The 21894-nt window shown below is 39.1% G+C and overlaps 1 protein-coding gene across 1 annotated transcript; it reads left to right on the top strand.

Moving 5' to 3' along the window:
* Positions 1 to 755: 755 nt before the first annotated feature.
* Positions 756 to 18943, top strand: LOC149300671 (serine/threonine-protein kinase 17A-like). Its single transcript, XM_089484907.1, has 7 exons — positions 756 to 943; positions 10485 to 10697; positions 15951 to 16095; positions 17275 to 17401; positions 17686 to 17734; positions 18004 to 18183; positions 18580 to 18943. The coding sequence occupies exons 1-7, from the start codon at positions 756 to 758 to the stop codon at positions 18941 to 18943; spliced, it is 1266 nt and encodes a 421-aa protein (XP_089341033.1).
* Positions 18944 to 21894: the final 2951 nt, after the last annotated feature.

The following is a 21894-nucleotide window of genomic DNA, read 5'->3' as shown; positions in this document are numbered from 1 at the left end:
TGGGAGAGGGGCTTCTGGGACATGCAACCCTCCATGTATTCACTATCCACACATTTCCTCCATTCATAGGATTCGGGATCATTTATTACCCTACGTTTCAGGCATTGTAGAAAATGAATCCCTCTTTGAACATTAAAGGGTTAAGTGCATATTTACCCATTCAGTAAGTTCCCCAATGCTGCATCCTTCTAACCCTGTTTCATTTATTCTACCAGCATAATTGGATTTTTACTTTAATTCGTTGTCGTGGTTTTCATGCCAGGGAGCATTGAATGACATTAGAAATGGTGTGGGTAAATATTTGTTAAGATATATAGAGTTTGATGGCAGATGAGGACCTCTGGAGTTAGATTGTGACTATTATCTGGTGAAATAAGGACATTAAATATCATTTCTGTGGTGGGACCTGTGCCAAATGATAATTCTGGTATAGGTGCCAAAAGTAGACCTCAAATCCATGTTTGCCAGGAGCCACCCAAGACCCCAAAGCGAGCAGATACGCGTCGCTGTCAAAAAAGCCCTATAAATACTCACGTTCGGGCTCAAATTTCAGTAATTGAAACTCTTAAGGCTGACCTTGATTAAATGTTTGGATTGGGAATACTAAACCGTAATATACACAGGAGGGTAGACATTCCTATAGAATGTGCCATTAGCAGCACAGATCCCTCGCGTGTTAGATGGACATTTAATTCTGCATTGGTGTGTATTTACTAAAGCACTGCTGTATTTGTAGGGTGGTGGCAGCTGTCAGGATGATCCCGGAGGAGAATTACGGACTCCTAGACCAACGGTGTCGCACTCCAAGGACTGTTAGAAGGCAGCAGGACGGTGATGAGAAGGTTCAGGAACGTCCAGGTCTCTTGGGGGAGCCCAGCATCCCCATCCAGACCCAGCCTTTCACCAACAAATACCGAATTTCACCGGGGCATGAGCTGGGCAGGTAAATTTACCACACTGGGTATCCGTCTACTCAATGTTTGCCGTTAATGCTGTTCTTACTGCTTTCCTTGCTCGCTTCCCATGTTCCCTTAATGATCACTTAAAGGTGCTAAGAAAACCTTTCAATAAGAACAAGAAATTCTGCTTAAAATTGTTAATTGTTTATTTTTAGCGCAGATTTACACTTCAAAGTGGCATTATTCTAATTTAACAACACTTCAGATCTAGCAAACTGGCTATTGAGATTTTACTCTGTTAAATAATGGTATCATCTTATTTTTTTTAATGATGTCACTTTTCCCGTATTAAATGTAAGCCTTTCTTTTCATATGTATCTTGAAGGTCATTTGCATATGAAATGCTTCTTGATACTTCTAGAACTTCTGTAAATATTGACCGTATTTGTTGGGCTTCTTGACAAAGCGCGTTGGTTCCATGAGTAGCTTGGCATTGAGTATCCCTTACATGTCCTTGGCTGCTAGAGTTTCAGTTGGCCATGGCAAATGAAGTGTTAACTAACTGGAAATGCAAAAATGAGAGGCATTCAATTCACAAAAGGTTGTCGCCATTTAACATTCTTATCCTGTTGTTCCTGTCTCACACTTTATTAATGACCTCTGGCTGTATGTAATTAACCCTTTACTGGCTGCTCATGAATAATAACTAGGTAACGGTGTGTTTATTTCGTAACAAACTCTTTGTTGACCCGACTAGGGGTAAGATGGCGTTAGGTTTAAAGTGACATGTTGATTTCTTAGCATAAGTGGCACGCCGTCTATATGTGGATATGGTATTTACTGTATAAATAAGGTTGGTCTATCCAGCAGCCTGGGTGCAGAGCCGGCCTTAGGCGTTGTGGCGCCCTGTGCGGACTACTCCTCTGGCGCCCCCCTCACTGCCCCTTCAAACTACCCCCCCATGCCCCTCAAACTACCCCTCCCCTCTGCCCCTTCAAACTACACCCCCCCTGTCCATTCAAACTACACCCCCCCTGTCCCTTCAAACTACACCCCCCCTGCCCCTTCAAACTACACCCCCCCCTCTGCCCCTTCAAACTACACCCCCCCTCTGCCCCTTCAAACTACACCCTTCAAACTACACCCCCCCCCCACTTACCTTGTTGCCGGAGTCCTGCGGTGAGAGCGGGAGGCATCCGTCTTCTCTCTCTGCCGCGGTGCCGGCATTTCATGTTGAGAGCCGGAATAGTCCGGCGCTCAACATGAGATGCCGGCACAGCGACGGAGTCACGGAGAGTAAGGGGCGCCGAGCGGTTGCCGAGAACTTCACGAGCAACCGCTCGGCGCCCCTGACCGGGACTTAGATTTAAGCATCATTTTTTTTTTAAACTTTATTTAACATGAATGATGTTAAATAAAGTTTTAAAAAAAACACAAAAAAAACCAAAACGATGCTTTAATCTAAGTCCCAGTCAGGCGCCCCTGCAACCATGGCGCCCTGTGCGGTCGCACAGGTCGCACACCCCTAAGGCCGGCCCTGCCTGGGTGCTAGTTATAAGCTTAACGTGTTAGTACAGCCACCCTTAAATCTAAAGCCACTTGGTTTGTTTTTTGATTGACACATATAAAGAGCCAGTTTCGATTGTGTGTAAGGTAGAATTAGGGCAAATTGTCCCTGTACACGTGCCGTAGTGGGCTTTATCTTTATCGAATGGGTCATAATCCACTATTCTGGTGCTCTGGGCTGCTTCTACCAGGAGGTTAATGGATAGAATAAGGGAGAAGTGATTAGAATGCAAAGTATAGGTTAAACTATCAAAGAGGGACAGGAGAGAGTAGGGGCATTTTCTTGCACTTGTGGCCATGATCCACCTGCGAATGTACATATAATTCCACACCTACACGCCAGTACCATCTCTAGGAGCATCCTGGAATGACTCTCCGACATGTTAAGTAAATTAAACTTGTCTGGCGTGTCATAGTATTATTTACTCTAAAAAAACAAAAAAAAAAAACACCCTTCTAAAAAGTTTTTTTTTTAGTATCAATGGTCTCAATTAACCAAGCAAAATACAACAGTTTTAAGGGACTATTTATGCGAAGGCTTAAGGCACTCGATCGTGCCGTGATTTATGGATCCAATGTTTCATTTAGTATAAAAGTGACATATTAAGAAGAGTAGGTGGAACGGAATCTTTAAAAGTCCTGATTTACTGCAATATATTTATCAGTTTAGCATTTGACTTATAAGCGTAAGGTTTTAGCTGTACTGTTGTGTCTCAAGTCCCTCTTTTGTGTTATCTGCTAATGTCCGTGCTGAGCTGGTTGGTAGAAAAAATTTCTCCTGCTTGTCAATGGACTTTGTGTTTGGCCCCCTGTTGGGCATGGCTCCCAGACTCATGTTCCCCGTGCAACAAACAACTCTGCTTACTTTGTGAAATTTTGCTAAACACTCCAGATGTGGCATTAGCCTCAGTAAATGGGATGTCTGACAGCACCCTGATCAGCTTTTGTGTTTGGCTTTAATTCTGAAGGGAAAGAGCCTAACCGCAGCTGGTTTTCCATACTACATTTTTCTTTTTTTTTTTTTTTTTATGTTTTTATTTACTTTACTCATCTGGCAAGGCCTGTTAAATGTGAGTAAGTTCCAAACCAAAGGTTTAACTTTTTATGGTTTATCCTATTTTTTATTTTTTTTTATTAAGAATATTTATCTCTTTATACATCTTGACGAGAAGTAAGTCAAATTTAGATCGGCCTGGAGTGAGAGTCAAGGTCTGAATTCAAAGTATGCGCAATTGCTTAAATTCACATTAATCTTCTTTAGTCATGCAGAAAATGTGCAGACAGGCTCATTATTATATATGTTCGAATATTTATCACCTCCCTGTAAGCGACTTGACAAAGCACATTCCACATCTTTTACTGCTCAATTTTATAGCGAGCCGGCTGAATGTGGTAAATATCACAGAGATGCAGAGAATTTTTTTTCCGCTTCTCCCATATCCCATGTGATCAGCAATCATTTTCCATTAATTTCAGTTGGCTTGTGGTTTGTTGTATGGTACAGAATATGGAGTCCCTTTTGCCAGGAGGCACCGCTTTGCCAGACTGAATGGAGACGCCACCGCATGGGTGGTGCCATTTTAGAGACGTAGTGCCATGGGAAAATGACTTTGGGTGGCTTCTCCTGCTCACATGCTACACTATGGCAGTGCTGATGTAGTCCTTTCTTGTATTGACCTTTTAATAGTCAGATTATATTATATTGCGTAGCACAAGGAAGTATGATAAGGAGTCAGTGTGTTTGTTTAGTAGATCGGGCTATTGCATTTTATTTATAGTGCATACGCAGGTTCTGGTTGGTACAGTGAGAGAAGAATACACAATTGATAAGAACTGTTAAATCATACAACATTAACAATTACATGAACAGACTTAAAACATGGTGGCACAGAAGGAGAAGATTGAGATGCTCAATGGCTGCTTGACTTGACTTGATAGTGTCATTGCTTATGGAGAGTTAATCATTTTATTATGCATTTATATATCTCCAACAATTCTCTCAGCATATAGTGAATGGGATGTGACATTTCAAAGGAGAGACAAACCAATAGTTTCCAAGACCCACCTGATACCATACTGGTGTGGTGATTAGCATGAAGGATGTTATCAAGCAACATCTTGGTTGGGGAACCATGTAAACTCAATTGCAGTTACCTCAAAGACTTACGGTTCATAATAAGACATATGATTCATAATAAGTGTGTTTCAAAGAAAATTTCATGTGTCCCTATCATACGATACACTGTCTTTATCGTGATTATTACACACAAACCAAATGGCTACTTCAGCAACTCTTGTTTCAGTTCTGCTACGTTGCTGGTAGGCGATAGTAGAAAAGAAACCACGCAATAGTCGACAAAGAACATATAGTACAGAGGAATAACTGTTTATTTGTGGAACAGAAAGTTAAGATGGCTGCCCCCCTTGGTGTACATGGGAGGTGGTTTTCCAATAAATACTTATTATTTAAATATATTAAAGCATGGATGAGTAAACTAAATAAAAAGATCTGGGAAGGCGACCGTCTTTGCATTTGTGCCTAAATACATGCGTTGGATTCAGGTTACATGGGGCTATCGGTGGCATCTGTATGTGAAACCTGTGAGAAGAGATTAGTCTCAATGTTTTACAATGACAGGGCGCTTCCGTTAATGAGAATGCAAGGGTCCGTCTGTCAAACGGGAAATAAACAAGCTGTCGGCCTTTTCTAAACACAGCTGATTTATCCTTTCCCTTTGCCTGGAGTTGTCAATGATAACCCCTGGCCTCGGCAGGAATCTGTGTCTGGGGAAGCAGTCTGATCAATTGCTGCTCATTCAACGGAATGGTTTTCATTATCACGCCAAGCCTTTGATCAGTCTGCTGCGAGGAAGAGATACTCAGTGTAAAGGATTTAGAAGTTCAGATCTAACCCCCTATCAAACTGCTTTGAAAGAGTCTGTCCTTTTTTATTTTAATCTTTTCTTCTTGTAATCCTTTGAATCAGGAGACCAAGGGATTTCACCGCATTTGGTATAGTGGCAGAGGGACCAGTATCTTAATGGGTGATAATGTGGCTTGGAAAAGGTTTTTTGGCCAGATAAAATGTGAAAGTCGGGAGGGGGGGAGTTAAATGGATTAACGCTCTGTAGCAATTATCTAAATAGAGAAGACCTAAAGTAAGATAACAATGCTTATCTGCGTTACATGTGTGAGATATTGTGAATTCTAGTTCTATTGGTGTCCCTGCGGGTCTTTGCCCTCCTATATTGGAGGATCCAGGGACGAGCCTGTATTAGAAGTCACGTTGATGAGACATTTTCAAACTGGCATTTACAGCCTTGTGTAGTATGTATTTACCTGCTTTTAAAGGTAAATTATACTTTATTACCATCTATATAATCAGACGATGGCGTGAAGCTTGCCTTGACATGTCTCTTTTGAAAAACCTTCTTGGGCATTTTAGTTATATTCCCAAACACTTACCTGTGGAGTCCGACCTGGACAAATTCCAGGAGATAGCTGGCCCCTAACTCTTTGTGCTGAATTAGATACATCCCTGTTGTGGCTTCTAAATCCTCCATCTCTGGTTTGTCCAATCCTGGGCATACATATTCCCACCCGTTGTTCACAAAAAGGGAAAGTGCTTTATTCTCCCATAATCTTGGGCTTAATATTGTGTTGTTGCTATTATCTTGGTTACCATGGAGGAGGCATAAACAGGTATCAAAAAAATAGTCATCTGGAAGTGCCTGAAATCTACCCCAATATATTAAACTTTACAACGTAGATAGAAGTCAAGTGATGAGTGCTTGTTTTCCTCCACTGTATTTATACTGCATCTATCACAATTTGCTATTTGATATGGTTATTACTTGCAAACACCATAAAGGTGTTATTGACTTTCAGGATGTACGTCAAGCCAGGCCACCAAAACCAGTTGGCCCAGGTGCTCAAGGCAAACTTTCAAGTTCTGGGTGAAATTTTAAACCTGCTTGACCGATATGGTATCAGTATCGTTATGTCTGGGCGCAGGCATTATATGTCCTGTGTAAATGCAGTGTTTGGGACCTTTACGCTGGTGGACATTTTAGTGTTAACTTTGCAGGAACAAAGTTATTGCGTCGTTTTTGGAGTCCCATCTTGCTTTATAGATAAACTCCAATATAATTTTTTATATAAGTAACCTGGTCATGGCTATTAATTACATACACTAGTTGTGCCACATGGGGGTTACATTAATAAAAGGATTATTTATTTGTGTGTGTATATATAATTTGTCCACACATTTTATATGCTGCATCTGCCAGTAACTGCTTTTTTTGGTTTTGATTCATTGTCCCTTGGAGATAGGTGTGCAAATGTTTCATGCAGCCTGGAGAACCTGATATGCTTGTTCTGCGAGAGCCTGTTCACAGTTTAAAGCTGACACCCCCTCTTTGTTTTGTACTTCTCTCCTCCTCTGGGATCTGGTCATTTTAATGAATTATTTTAATGATATCGCGCATGTAATTACAATATCCTACATACAGTGATTGTATGTTCTGATCCACTAGTACCCATTATGTTTCACTACTTCTGTTGTGATTCAGCTTTGTTGAAAGCTGAATGGCTAAAACATAAGATACATCATAACTTATATATACACGTGTGTGTATGTAATATAATATATGCGTGTGTGTCTAATCCACCCCTCCCCCCTTTTCTGTGCTGGGAACCATGCCTTCCATTGACTCGGGTTCCTAGTGGTCGGGGAGGCACCTGGGAGATCCAGGTTAATGATCCTTTGGTTAACAAAAGAAAGAGTCCTATTTGCATGGATGGTCAAGACAGCTGCTAAATCGAGACTGCCTTTTGTACCGTTAATTAACAATAGATTTTTTTAATTTATTTTAAATGTATAATTCTTATCTTGTGGTAACCCTGGTTGCAGAGATGATGCTTTTGTTACTGTATAGGGCTTGTAGAACTGTTAAGTGAACTATTGGGTTAAACCCAGAAATATGTATCGGCTCACAAGCTCTGAATAAATGTCCCATTCAAACTGATGATTTGACTTTAGTTGTTACGAGTATTAACCTTTTTAATAATTTGAAAGAGGTCATTAACATTCGCAACCCTGTAATTGGTGTATGAATTCTAGTGGGTTTCTTGGTCTGTCCCTAGATAAGATGTTCTAAGCGTGGCCGTGAATAATTAGAGCTGTCAGTCATGCATTCTTCGTATAGCTGCTACCTAATTACATAATATGGAATGCTATTTTTTCTGAAGATGTGTGACAGTTCAAGTATAGAGGGCTATTCATTACAGGCTGCCGCTGGTTAGTCGTGTAATTAAAGGTATACCACCAAACATTGAGCTGCCTCTAAGTCCTCCTGAATATCCGTCAAGATGGTGATTGTTTGTAGAGGTTTCCAATAGTGTTTTGGTTTTTTTTTGGTTTTTTTTTTTTGTGTGTGTTTTTTATTTATTATATATTCTGTTTGAGATTTTCCACTGCCCCAGCGAGTAGGGGGAATATTTTTATCACTGCTATGAAGTAGACAAAATTGTGAGCTTGTTTGAGCAGGGCTCTCTTGTTTCTGTTAAATACACACTACATGTTATGTCCTGTTTACCCGTTGTACATCGCTGTGGATTATGATTGAGCTATATGAAGCAAATAATAATTGTACCTGATTGAAATACTTTTCCGGGATGGCTGGGTGTTCAAGAGAATGTTTGTAATATTGCAGTTGGCTTCTGATACAGCGACGGCGAACCTATGACACTCATGCCACAATAGGGCCGCTAACTGACTGGCCAGCTAATATTTTATAAATCGACTCAAACTTAAGGGTGCGCAGGGTCTGTTCCTCTGTTCCTTAGTGAAGCAGGGCTTAGCACTGGGATGTGATGTCATATTTCAACACTCAGCACTGAAGCCAAGCGCACCCCAATGGAGGACTAAAACACTGGTCCGCAGGAACAGACCTCGCTCCCGCCCCCCCCCCCCACAGGTATTAAGAAATAAGAGATAATAATAAATAGAGAAAGATGGAGAATGAAATGATAATGAGAGAGATGAAAGGGAGAGATAGTGGTAGGAGCACATGGGTTCCATCTGAGAAGCCACAAAACACCTTGCACCTATCCTGTTTAATCTAAGTTTATATACATTTTAGATGATGGGTACAAGGTGTTTGGTGGCTTCTCGGCTGGAGCCCATGATTTCTGTTAATGGTAACAAGGTTGCATAGGTGAAATGTCTATCTGTATTTTGCTCTACAACGGTCAATAAAATCATCAGCCGCCATCTGTTTACAAAGCATGAAATGAAATCTGACAGCGAAGCAAACTTTGCTTTATTGATCCCTGGAGTAAATAAAAATGGGCATGACTATTTACATTTTTATTGCCAGATTTATTTCAGGAACGTCCTATTCCAAACCACATAAACGTCCCTTTTACGTAAAACCTGTGTTTCACACGTGTATATAATTGAACGGCCCTGAATTCCAGTTTTTTTTTAAAAAGACTCTATGGAGCGGAATTGGCAAACCGGTGTGCTTCCATCCTTTCAAGCATGCAGGGGCTCTGATTGTATTAATCTTTGTTTGTATATCTACTTGCGCAGAAGTAGGTCACCATACAATGCCGCCAGGGCTATTGAAGCCTCGGCTCTTTATGTCAAACTATGACTTCATGCACCAGTTATGCGAAAGACAAAAAAGTTTACGTTGTCTGGATCCTTTCTTCTCTGCAAATGTTTTCGTTTGTTACAGATGAAGCTAAACTGTTGCCTTTTCTTCTTCTAATTGCAAGAACTTTAAATAGAGGGTATCCGTACTATTTTTGCCCTTTTTTGTATCTATGGCAGATAGCGTGCATTCATTTCTGGTTTTGTTGTAATAGTTTTATATAACCTTCCACCCTTTTTATGTATTGTTACATTGTCTTACTGCACATAATAGTAGGATATGATGCCATTGGTGTTTAGTGTGTGATCAGTATAGATACAGGCATATTATAAATCCACTCTGGGATATTAACTATCCTGTGATTTCAGGAAGAAGAAAAACAAATGTGTATTTTCCACATTAATGGAACCCCATGATTAAAAAACGAAAAAAAAAACCCACTATATAGACCATAGCTTTTGACCTATACACTGTGCTAGCCAATTTGCTAGAAACTGTATAGGAAAAGGTATTAAAATCTTATACCCCGCCATTATCACTCTACTGCCATTAAGTGGGCATAGAGATACAACCTTGGCCAATGGCACGTACCCACAATCCTCTCCACCCGTTTTTCCACCTCTAATAATTAAACAATACAGGTTTCATTTTTCATGCCGTCAAACAATTGCCAGATTGAAACATACGTTCAAAAATAAAAATATTTTTTTAGGATTAGCCTGTTCTTTTAACGATGTAATATACTGCCCTTATGTGACACATAAGCTCCGGATGGTTCTCTAGACTTTGAGAGTCTCTGGATCCAAGGTGATTTCTTTTTTTTTCTGCCCACAACACTGACACTTGTGGTTAAAGTAGCATTCAGATATGGTTCTGGGTCACGGCTTCATTACTCCTGTTAACTTAGCCTAGCAATCTTTCTCCTGGACCTGGAGCCGTACTTATCAAGGCAGAACTGGAACACTTGGCTTGCAAGATGATTGCGCTATCTATGTTTCTGTTGCCGACTTAGCATCAAATGATATAATGCAAGGAGAGTTTGCTATATGTTAAAGTAGTCTCCTACTTAGTCAACTGCTTTTTGTGACATTTTGTGAGTTTTGTTGCCAGTGCTGCCATCAGTTTGCGTCTCGCACGCCCAACATAACCATTGTATAATGCCCCAAGGCACCCCACCAAGTTAATGATGCCTACTTTGTACCTCCCTCATAGTCTTGCCTGTAAACCAGACATTTTACATGTAAGATTGAGCATTAAATGTAATACGTTTCCCATCCTTAAACGTTAGTGTTTGTTGAATGCCAGTAGCATCTGTGTTGGGCTAACATCATCTTATCAAACCTAAATGTTTTTTGTTTAGGGGAAAGTTTGCCGTTGTCAGAAAATGTGTGGAAAAAGAAACGGATAAGGAGTATGCAGCAAAGATCATGAGAAAAAGACGGAAAGGCGAAGACTGCCGAATGGAAATCCTTCACGAGATTGCGGTTTTGGAGCTGGCCAAGGAAAGCCCGTGGGTCATCAAACTGCATGAAGTCTATGAAACTGCTTCTGAAATGATTCTGGTGTTGGAATTGTAAGTTCATACAGTCTTGGTTTTTTTGGAGGGGAGGGGTTGTTTTAGTTTTCCTCATTTGACTAATCTGTTCTAGGCTGCTTTCTTTCCGATAAACATATTTTAAATTAGATCTGCAATCTTTAAAGAGTCAGACAAGGACAATGTAGCAGTGTGACTTTGTTGCACTGCTGCCACCAGTAGTGATAATTTGGTGTGACGCTATAGCCATTTTATTTACGAAGCATCAGGTGATTCAGCAACATTGCTGGTTGTGTCCATGCTTGGTTGCTGCTTATTGACTTCGCCAGCTGCACACATAAGAACCTGGTCAGGGCTGTTGAATATATTCAGATGCATGCATATAAAGTTGAAGAGAACTTAAACATGCTTCCAGTGCATTCCCATCTAGAAGCTACATTCAACATCGGAGTGGCCTTTCATTTGGCATGTTTCTGGTAGATGGACAGATGTGCTTTCTGAACCAGCCAATCAGCAACAAGTTTTTTTTTCATGTAGGGGGTCTGGAGATGATTTTCAGTTGGTGTTGACTGTTGCTTTGGCGGGATTTTATAGAATGCTGTCGGGCGGGCATCACATATATTTGAAGGGGTCTCTCTGATATTGTATGCATTAACATACTTATGATGGCTGGAGTGTCCCTTTAAGACACCTCATCTCTATACCTGTCAAATCCTGCTTAGTAAATGCTATATGCAGGTGCGCATCCTTTCCGTGCAAGTATTATTTGTTCGCTAATCCCTGCTTTATAATTGGGTTTTCTCGCCACACTTGCCGTCAAAGAATTAACAAGTTAAAGATTACCACATTCTCGGTGCTGCTGTATCTGAGCAAGCAAATGCTGCATACAATACAAGGCCTTTTGTTAACTATGGCAACCACATTCCATTGCCGTTCAGCTTGTGTGTCACCTGAAAATGTGTCGTTTTCATAGATCTTCTCAGCAGGTGTTCATCTGCCCACAATTTGTTTAGCAAAAGGTGCTTTAAATGGCATTGTATGCTAGGAATCTATGTGTGAATGCACTCTATTTAAAACCTTCTTAACTTGTAATGGTATCATGGACCTGATTGCTTTTTCAGTTACTACCATCACTGGGATATTGTGTTGTTTTGCAGTTCTTTTATTTTACGGTAACTACGTTTATTTATAGAGCACCGACAGATTTCGTAGCACTATTTAATATTTTGTCAAGATTATAACAATAAAATCATATTGGTGCTGAATGCTCAAAAGCCTAGAGTTGTGTGAGAGATTATGTATGTCGCAGTGACGCTCCATTCTGGGTAGTTCCTGAAGTTCACGGTTATTCTCTTCTAAGCGATAACTACCATGCTTCTAGTCTCTTATCGTAATGGCTTCTTGTTGTATTATGTTTGTGGAATAACAACATACTTTCAAGGCCAGGCCACGAGAGACGAGGGGGATTACCAGAAAAAGCTATCCCGGAGGCATCCCAACAATTTCCTGTCATGTTGATAAACTGGCATGTCTTAGGTCTAATTAGGCTTTCAATATGTCTTCTGATATGCAGATTTCCCAGTGGGAAATCTCATATTAATCCCTTCTTGATTTTACCTGCTTGCTTTACCATCCAGTAATCACTGGAATTGTCATCCAAATATTCAAACTTCCTCTTAAGAACCGAGAAAGCAAACTGGGTCTGTGTTCCAAAATTCACTTACTCTAGTCCAAACTCTGAAAAGTAGTCCTGTAGCTACCAACGAATGTGGTATTTTAACTGCTCTTAAAACTGTGCCTCCAGATCTGAGAAGGGACTGTTGCTGTATGGATTCAAATGAAATATACAGTATATCTTAATAAATAAAAAGGTTGCCTAATATGTGTCCCCCTTATTTGCTGTAGTTTGCAGTTAGTGTCTGCCCCCCGTACTAATGTGATCAGAGAAAAGAGGATGCATTGTGGAATAATTTGTGCTTTGGCTTTCTGCCTAGCTTTCACCCACCAAACAAATAGTGGAACAAAACCACTTTCTGCATCGCTGTGTCCTCAGAGCTTCACACGCCATCCTCCTGTCGCTGCTGATGCCCTGGTTCACATATATTGCGTTCCTTCTCTGTTTCCAAACCCTACGTCCCAGAAAAGGATCTGTTTTTGGTTTATTATAATACGTGTGTGCTCTTAGACATTTGTATAAACGAATGTCATGGGAAATAAATGCAGTTATCTGATATTCTTTGAGAACGTGATCCTACTATGTTTGCTGGCCTTTTGGTTCCTCACCATATTTTCCCACTATAGAGATAAGGGTAAAGGCCAAAGCACTGTATAACCCTTTGGTTTTGAAGAATCCATCATCCAGTTCTATTCCCCCTCAAAATCTGTTAGCATTTTTCCACGCATAGTTGTCCCTCTGCTTTGCTTCCCAGGCTAAAGATAGCCTACGTTGAAATATATATTGTATTTCTGTAAATATGAGGAAATGGTTCACATTTCCTGTTCTCATAGTTCTCTGTTAACATTTTGCATTATGTGAACAGTAATGTTTGCTTAAATACACAAAAGGCGATATTACCCCGTTTTCAATATCGTAAGCGGGCCATTAAAAGAAGATTTTTGAATAATCTTTTGTTACAGAAATATAGCCTGGTCCAAGGTTTGCTACAAGGTAGGATTCCTTGGCCTAAGTAAAGCCCACCTGACAGCAACGGAAATTTTACCCAATTTTATCAGTGTCCCACCACACCAAAAAGTAGAGTGAATCTTGATTTGCTTGTGAGGTGTGAAAATACATTTGCCAAAAGTTAAATAAATAAATCCAACTAATTATAGTTGTCATTGACTTCTGAAGAACATATTGACAGCTTGTACATTATCTGAGCATCTTGATGACAACAATATTACCACTTTAGTAGGAGGCTATGCAGTATATACAAACATTTGCTTAAATGGGAAAATTTAAATGAAAAGTCAAGTATTTAGTCAGTCCACTTATTCAACCACGTTTTTCTCTCACAATTCTCATTTAATACATATCCCCTCATTGTATATGCAATTTTATGCAAAGACCACCCAACCAGGTGCTATGATTAGATATATAGAGGAACTTAAGTTATTGTCTTATGTTGGTAGGTCACAACAAATGGTTTGTTTGTATTTCACAAGTACTAGCCTACCCATCCTCCTCTGTTTTGAAGAGCTTCTTCTCCCAACCTGGAAGCCTCTTGGAGATGGGAAACCATCACCTGATTGCCTTACCTGTGGCACAGGTGTGATGTAGTAACACAAATTCGTACGCCACATTTAGCATCGTAGGTTCTTATACAAGACACCTATCCATAGTCTGATATATACAGCACTTGTGATATCCACTTAGTATAATACTACCTCCTTAGTGCCGAAGTCTGGCTAGAAATGCGGTGAACTAGAGATACTGCAAAGAGGACTTTAGAAATGTAATTTCAGATCATTTTATTTAAAAAGTAATTAATTGTCTGTTAGCCTCACCGATTCATTTCATTAATCTAAATGAGGGCTCCAAAACGCAGCTTTTTAAATTTACCAGCAGATGTCGGCCCACCGCACCACCGCGTTAACTGTGTGTTTCGCTGTTCCCGATATTTTCCCCCTTAGTGACAGAATTAAGGACTAACACTTGTCCTCCATCAACAGTGACATAAAAAAAGTCCTGCAATGAAATAATGTCCATTTTGCAGTTTGGTATTCTGAAACCTAAATCCAGACTTCAGCAGGAATGTAGATAAAGCCATAACTTTTCTGGTAAAACACTTAAACCCGTTATTAGACCACAGAGCCTTTTAATGTCCAGCAGATGCACAAGGCTTTGTGTCGTTTGCCATTTGTTCAAGAGCATTAGGGAGCTGATTAAAAGCACCGTGCTGTCTTCTCCATGTGACAAGCTTTTTGGCTCTCATTTGCCTTGAGGGATTGTGCTTTCCCTCCAGAAGGATCAAAGCTGATTGATCATAACAGTGGCTCATTCTTAAAGCTTTTATCAAACGTTAACAATCTCAGAGAGGCCCTAAAAAATGGGGAGTGAGGTAACACTTATTGTTAGTCCTCATTTATATTACGTTTATTAGACCCACACTCTGAGGACTTAGTCACGTAACCGTGAGATACGGGTAAAGTCGTATGAGGGGAAATCATTTCACCTCATCAAATTAGATATCACGACGGGCCTGTCCCAGGGAGTTTTCACTCCTGCGTAATATCCGGTTACATTTGTGAGGTGAGTTTTAAGTATCTCCATGTTAACCGTGTGTTTATATAGGGACGGCTCTGCCCTTCTCCGCTATTCAGTTTGGAGGGTTTAATTCCTCCTCGGTTCATGAGCTCCACAGAAATGCACACGGTCCAATAAGACACCTGGCCATCTGCCAGTCTACTAACATATTAATCCCCAAAGTATGGATACTAAAATTAAAAATAAAGCTTTCAGCATAACATTTTCAAAAATTTAGGGACACCACCCCTTATTTGCCATTTTAAATGTTCGTTTTAGTGTCTTTTTTGGGGGGTATCTTTGCCAAATGCCAAAAAAATTAGTATTCAGATATTTGCTCTATGGCTGCTGAGTCTTCAGCTGATCCACAAATTCTATTGTAATTCATTTTATACGTATTAACTACGCCAACTACAGAGCCTCATTGAGTCCCAGATAAAAGGAGCCAAAAGATGATGTAACCTGTTACACAAGCTACATTGCTCTAGGCTTCCTTCATTGTAAAAATGTAAATGTTCCTTCTCTGTAGAATTTATCCTTGAGGGTTTCACGTCGGAGGGTGGTGTGTTTCTGGGCTGTTTGCTCTTTTGTTGGCTGACACTACTTGTGTATCAATGGAACTTTATAACAATTATAGATCATTTTGAAAGTTCACAGTTTTACTCGGCCATTTTGTGATATTTGTCATGCTTTGCTATTTGAATGAAGGTCCAATTTTTTTATAGATCAATAGATATGAATTTGTGTGTGTGTATGTGTAACAATTTATTACATATAACATATAAAAATCAACCTTCGGCTTTCACGACGCCCTTTTGTACATCACAAAGCAAAAACTGCTTGCCTAAAGGATGCCGATTTTGTTCTGAAGATTGCTGCAACCTTATCAACTTGTGTGATGTAATTAGACAAATGAGATCTTGACTTACATTGTTATTGTATCTAAGCAATGTTGTTGCTCTATTATGTGACAGCATTTTTTTAAATAAAATGTTATTGGGAAAAAAAGACACTTAAGAGGTTCGGTCACTTCTGTGTTTGCACAGTGCTGCCGGTGGGGAGATCTTCAACCAGTGTGTGGCTGAAAGGGAAGAGGCCTTCAAAGAGAAGGATGTCCAGAGGCTTATGAGGCAGATCTTAAAAGGAGTTTCCTTTTTACATCGGCACAATGTCGTACATCTTGACCTAAAGGTAAGCCGCTTCTCTGACGTTGGTTGCATTTTATGTTTTAACAATAGGCCAGTGATTATAGTAGACGTGTGAATATTGCTGTTGGCATCTTTGTTACATAGTCTCAGCTATGTGCTTATTACATAGTCTAGAATTGCCATGCTAGACATAACTCTTGTAGCTTTATATTTCCCTGCAATTTAGTGGGTTCAGAATTTAGTGGTATGAAATGAACTAGACAAAGGATTTTATAGCTTCGCTTAGAAATCCTACAACATGGCAATGCATTTTTACCCATCTTCAAGAAAACTTGTAGGCAAGCATAAATGAACAGTATGTAATCTGATTGGTAGAATATGTAAACTTTTCTTTTGGTGGAGCGGACAGACCCAGCCTACTTAAAGAGGGATAAGTGGGAAAGTGCTTCTCTAATTGATCCAGCCATTGCTGATCCATGTCTGATTGTTTAACCTGCAGCTGTGATGCGTCAGCACAGAATGCATTTAGAACGGTGTTCTGGTCTAAATTGCTTCTCGGAGAACATTAGCCAAATCATAGTACCTAATCCAAACACTTAAGCGTACATTTAGGATTTAAAGTACTGAAGGCACTTCTAGTGTGTGGGGTTATCACTCCAGGGTGTGCGTCTCTGAAGGATTGTGAGATAGCTCAGCACGTGCATGGACACTTGCTCTGCTCTCTTCTCGTTCTTGCTCACACACCACTATCGTATGCAGGATTTATTATGGCTTTTTTGTTTGTGTAAATTCTGTATCGTGCTGTCAAATGTCCCAGCTCACTGGCTTACAGTCATTGGAAGTCCACACATTTAGATGGAATTTATCCAAAACTGTATTATCATAACATTATTTAAAAATATACCTCTAGAACTATGAAGCTTTCCAACAAACCTACGTTTTAGTGAATATCCAGTAACGGTTTCAAGATGCTGTCTTCCCTGTCTTTTTTAAATGGACCAATATCAGTGAGGATCTCCTTAAGAAGTCACTTAACTGATTAAACTTTGCAGTATGCAGGGCGCGCTCATCTCTTGTTGCAACCCATACAAAATAGTATTATGCACGTTAACTGTTTGTCAAATTACTGATGTGTAACAAGAGCAAGATGGTGTTTTATATAGCTTTATTTAAAACCATGTTTAGAAGTGTAAATGCTTAAAATTGTAATATTTTCCTACAGCCTCAAAACATTCTGCTGACAAGCAGCTGTCCACTGGGTGACATAAAGATCGTTGACTTTGGCCTCTCTAGAGTAGTGAATAATAACAAGGAATTGAGAGAAATTATGGGAACCCCAGAATATGTGGGTGAGTATCTTTTTTTTTTTTTTTTTTTTTTCTTCTTTTTACAGCTCTTAAAAGTGAATAATTTCCGTAATCTGCCACAATCAGCCCATTATGTTTATACACATATGCCTGGGCTGTATGGGAACTTAACACTGATAGGTCATGTTAACACTTTTAATAGTAGTTTAACATAACACAAATTGATTAAAAAGTATTTAACATTACCTGTCTCGGGTGCTTAGAATGGTATTAACTATTTTTGTTTCCATGGCATTTAATTTATTTTTTATCTTTATTTTACACAGCTCCTGAAATTCTTAGTTATGAGCCAATCTGTACCGCAACAGACATGTGGTAAGTCAATTTTAACATCTGGTACTAACCCATAGCCCTACACCTTTCAGAAAAAAATAGTAATGAAGCACAGAAAATAGTTCTTTGTAATAAGAAGTTGATGCATTTTATTGAGCCAACATACATTAAAATGTAAAGCTTCATAAGCTTTCAGGGCCTTGAAGGTCTCTTCTTCAGATGGAATTTATAGATATAAACACTGATCCCTTACTTATACTATATAACGAATATGCACACTACAATGAGTCTTTATTTCATGTATTTTTCAGGAGTATTGGTGTCTTGGCATATGTAATGCTCACGGGGACGTCCCCCTTCTTAGGAGATGATAAGCAACAGACGTTCCTAAATATTTCTCAGCTCAACATCAGTTACATGGATGGTGAATTTGATGGAATATCAGAGACTGCAATTGATTTCATCAAATCTCTTCTTGTGCGTGAGCCTGAGTAAGTGTCTGTCATTATGACCTTTACTTTATATGGCCCTTTTTATAGGACACGTAACTTCACTTGGCCATTGCATTTACAGTGCATTACTTTAAGTGAATTTAAATGAGAACAGTGGCAGCTCCTCTCAGAATTAGGATTTTTTTTTTATGAATACTTGTATATTTGTTTCTTTATTAAGTGTAATTTCTGTAGAGATATTTGGTTTAAAAGTAAGTGGACAAGTTTTATATCGGTGGCAAAGCTGGCTCTTAGTATATATATATATCCTGTGTTGAAGTTCTCTCCCTTCTCACCTCACCTTTTATAAGTCTGAAATAACCAACAACTATTGACAACTTAATGGAAACATATTACTTTGATTAGTCTTCTAACTATGATTTTCTTTTGTGCCAGAGGTCGATCCACAGCAGATGACTGTCTTCAACATCCATGGTTAGCCCAAGGTGACCTTCCAGATCCGTATGCCAGTGCCATGAATACAGTACCAGAAAACAAGCCGCAAAACATCCCACCTGAACAACAACAAGAGGAGGAGGAGGAACAAATTCTAACAGAAACCCCTTCAGAAATCTGCCCTATCCAGCCAGAGATAGAAGGACAGACTGTGACAGAGGAGCTCATAGTTATGGCCTCCTACACATTAGGACAGTGTAGACAAACTGAAATGGAGAAACAGACTGAAACTAAGGCCATCACCAAACGCTTTAAGTTTGAGGAGCCTATATTGCAAGAGCTACCTGGAGAATGTATCTACTAAACTTGGGCACTTAAAATGTGGTGGCTAGGTTGGCGGTTTGAAGGTTTTGTTTTTTTCACTTCTTGTATAGAGTCGTTGAGTCTCGTGATAAAGCAGGAGTGACATTTAGTAATCCTTGATAAAAGCAAGCAACTAAATGACTTGGCAGTATGAATGCAATGCAGGCATGCCATGTTAATCTCCCTGCAGAGCTAGATCTGTCTGTACTTTCACCTTGGATGTCTCTTGTTTGTTTTGGTAAGGTGCCTGACCTCCATCATACTATGGCCAAGCATTTGTGGGTTATTGGAGATGACTCCTGAGAAGGAGACTTTCAAATATTTAAACTGAGATTTCCATTACCAGAAGCAGCATTCAATAATATTGAATTTTCATATGCAAGGAAAATGGGTATGGTTTAAAGAGACTCAATAAAGTGTTTCAAGTGTATGTTTGTGCCAATCCACAGGACTTGAGTGACAAAAGGCCCTGTATTCCTCAGTCTTGTTAAAAAAAACACACAGCTGCAAAAATGGCGTTTTAATGTGGTCAGTGGCAATTGGTAAACAGAAGCAGGAAAACAAATGTGCAGGGCTCCACCACGCGTCTACATTCACTGGTCTATCTTTTATAAAGAATTGCACCTAAAATGCCTGTTTAGAACGTGCCAAAAAAAGCGGCCAGTGACCATTGAATTCTCCATTATTAAATGCATGGTTGTTGGGTTTCAAACATGGTGCAGTGGTCTACTCACAGATTTCCTTCAATTCTAAATAGACCGAATATTCTTTTAGACCTTGAAGTACACTGTAGTTCCAACAGCTTAGGTGGGATTCAGTTGTACAAGTAGTTTTTTGGATGTTCGGCTTTTAAGATCTTGAATCGAGCAACATGCAGTTATGTTCCTTTCAGTTCTTGGAAACCCAAACAGGGTGTGCTAGTTCTAATTTCACTTTGTCTTAAAATGTGCGTGTACCACAAAATAATAGTACTGAGCAGCCAGTTTGAAACTGCATGAAAAATAAAAACAATTGCACTACCCTGGCTTAACTCATAAGAATTGACCAGCCTGGGATTTGTTGACTGGTTTCAAAACATCTGTGTTAGAGCTATGTGGAACCCACAAGCAGAATTGCACAATTAGTAACACATTCTGTTACTGAAGCTTGGACATTGTTATTCCTTGCATGATACAGTTCGATAAAGTGCCTTTTAACAAAGGGTGACCAAATTGACCCTACAGGCAGGGATTTTAATTAACTATATTACAAGCTCTGACATATGTGGGCAGAGTTAAAGTGAGCTTTTCAAGTGGCACTCTTTAGGAGGAACCAATGCAGGTGACTTGGTGATTCATATGTAATTTGTGGAAGCGACAATAAAATATTTTATATCGGCCATGTACAGGCTGGTGACCATGACGAACATCTCCTGCTTCATATCGTTACTACAAATGCATAGTCTAATTGCTAGGTCTGAAAATATAAAATGGGCAGAGTTGAAAAGGGGTTCAATGCCAAGCTTATGTCTGAAAACGGATTCTGGTGCATAGTTCATGTGTGCATGTGAATAACTTTATACACAACCTCCAATAGTTTCTAGTATAGTATTCTTATGTGCACATCCATATGTATAAATTCAGCCAACAGATGCTTAAAATCGTAAATCTCATGGACAGCTCAAGACTGAGCATGATTCTGCACCTTGAAGCCATTATCGCTATTGGGAGACTTTGGTTTTGCTCCAAATTAAATTTATTTTAATACTTTTTTGATAGTGCTTCAAGACAGCTAGTTCATACTTGAATTGTTAGATGTTTAATATTAATGAAATAATTTTATGTATGTTTTATTTATTTTTTTTCTTTTTACTGGTTATTGGTATGAGATGCATTCTAAGGAGAATCGTACTAATTATAATACCTTTTAGCTTACTATGGCTTACAATATATGGTCCATAATGGCTGATAAAAACTGAGCATCCTATACTTGTATCTCACAGGAATTTATGGACCTTTAATTCTTTTTAGATGTAAACCCCATGTATTCAGACAGGATCCAGCAGTATATATACATTTTGCACATCATTACTTTGCAGACAGTCCTTAGCACCCAGAGGTTTACAGGGTAAAAAAATCAAAATCTTGATACAGACTTTTATAGGCGCTTTATTTGCTTTAAAAAATATATATTTTTTCTTTCACTAGAATGTTTGCCTTTTCAATGAACTTTCATTATGAACTCTTTTTCTATTTATCTCCACTTTTTTTTCTTTAATTCCTCCTGTTTCTTTTCTAGATGTAAGTTTGTCACACTGCAGTATCTCTCATATACAGGGTGTGGATTGTCATTCCACAATGGTATAGTACGGGGAATTTTCTGACCCCATATCTGCCGTTCCATTTTACATAAAGCATTACCACATAGCAATTACTCCCTTGTTTTGATTAAAAGTCAATAACTGTTTTCCGTTGGTCCCTATTTGATTTCCCGTCTTTTTATTTTACCTTTTTTTCTGGATTTTCTAGACCATTCTACAATAGAGAGATGAACCCTGAAGCTGGATTCATTATTCACAATCTAACTACTATCCCGTGTCTATTGCTCTGAGGCTTTTTTACCTTGACAAATAATAAGCAAATAAACGTGCTTTGTGTTAGGAGAAACGTAATATGCTAACAAGAATATGCAAGCTTTGTAGTTGTTTTACAGGACAGAAATCTGCCTTTTTTCCTATGAATATATTTTACCTGCCTCTATTTGGCTGCTCTTTGCATAACAAAAAGAAAAATAAATAAAATGTTTTTTTTGTTTTGTTGTTTTTTTACAAAGCCAATACTCTTTAAATTGGCTGCTCTGAGACCTGCAATGTTTGTTTTTTTATGTTTTTGTGCCTTATGTTTTTGTACAGTAATTTTTTAAATAAATCAGAGCTGTTTTGTATAGTTCTATTAAAGTTTGTAAATTATAAAG

Source organism: Sceloporus occidentalis, unplaced genomic scaffold, assembly GCF_023333645.1.
Source record: "Sceloporus occidentalis isolate IW3139 unplaced genomic scaffold, rSceOcc1.0.p SCAF_23, whole genome shotgun sequence".
Lineage (NCBI taxonomy): Eukaryota > Metazoa > Chordata > Lepidosauria > Squamata > Phrynosomatidae > Sceloporus > Sceloporus occidentalis.
Note: the sequence above shows the minus strand (reverse complement) of the source record. Positions and strands in the feature narration are given on the sequence as shown.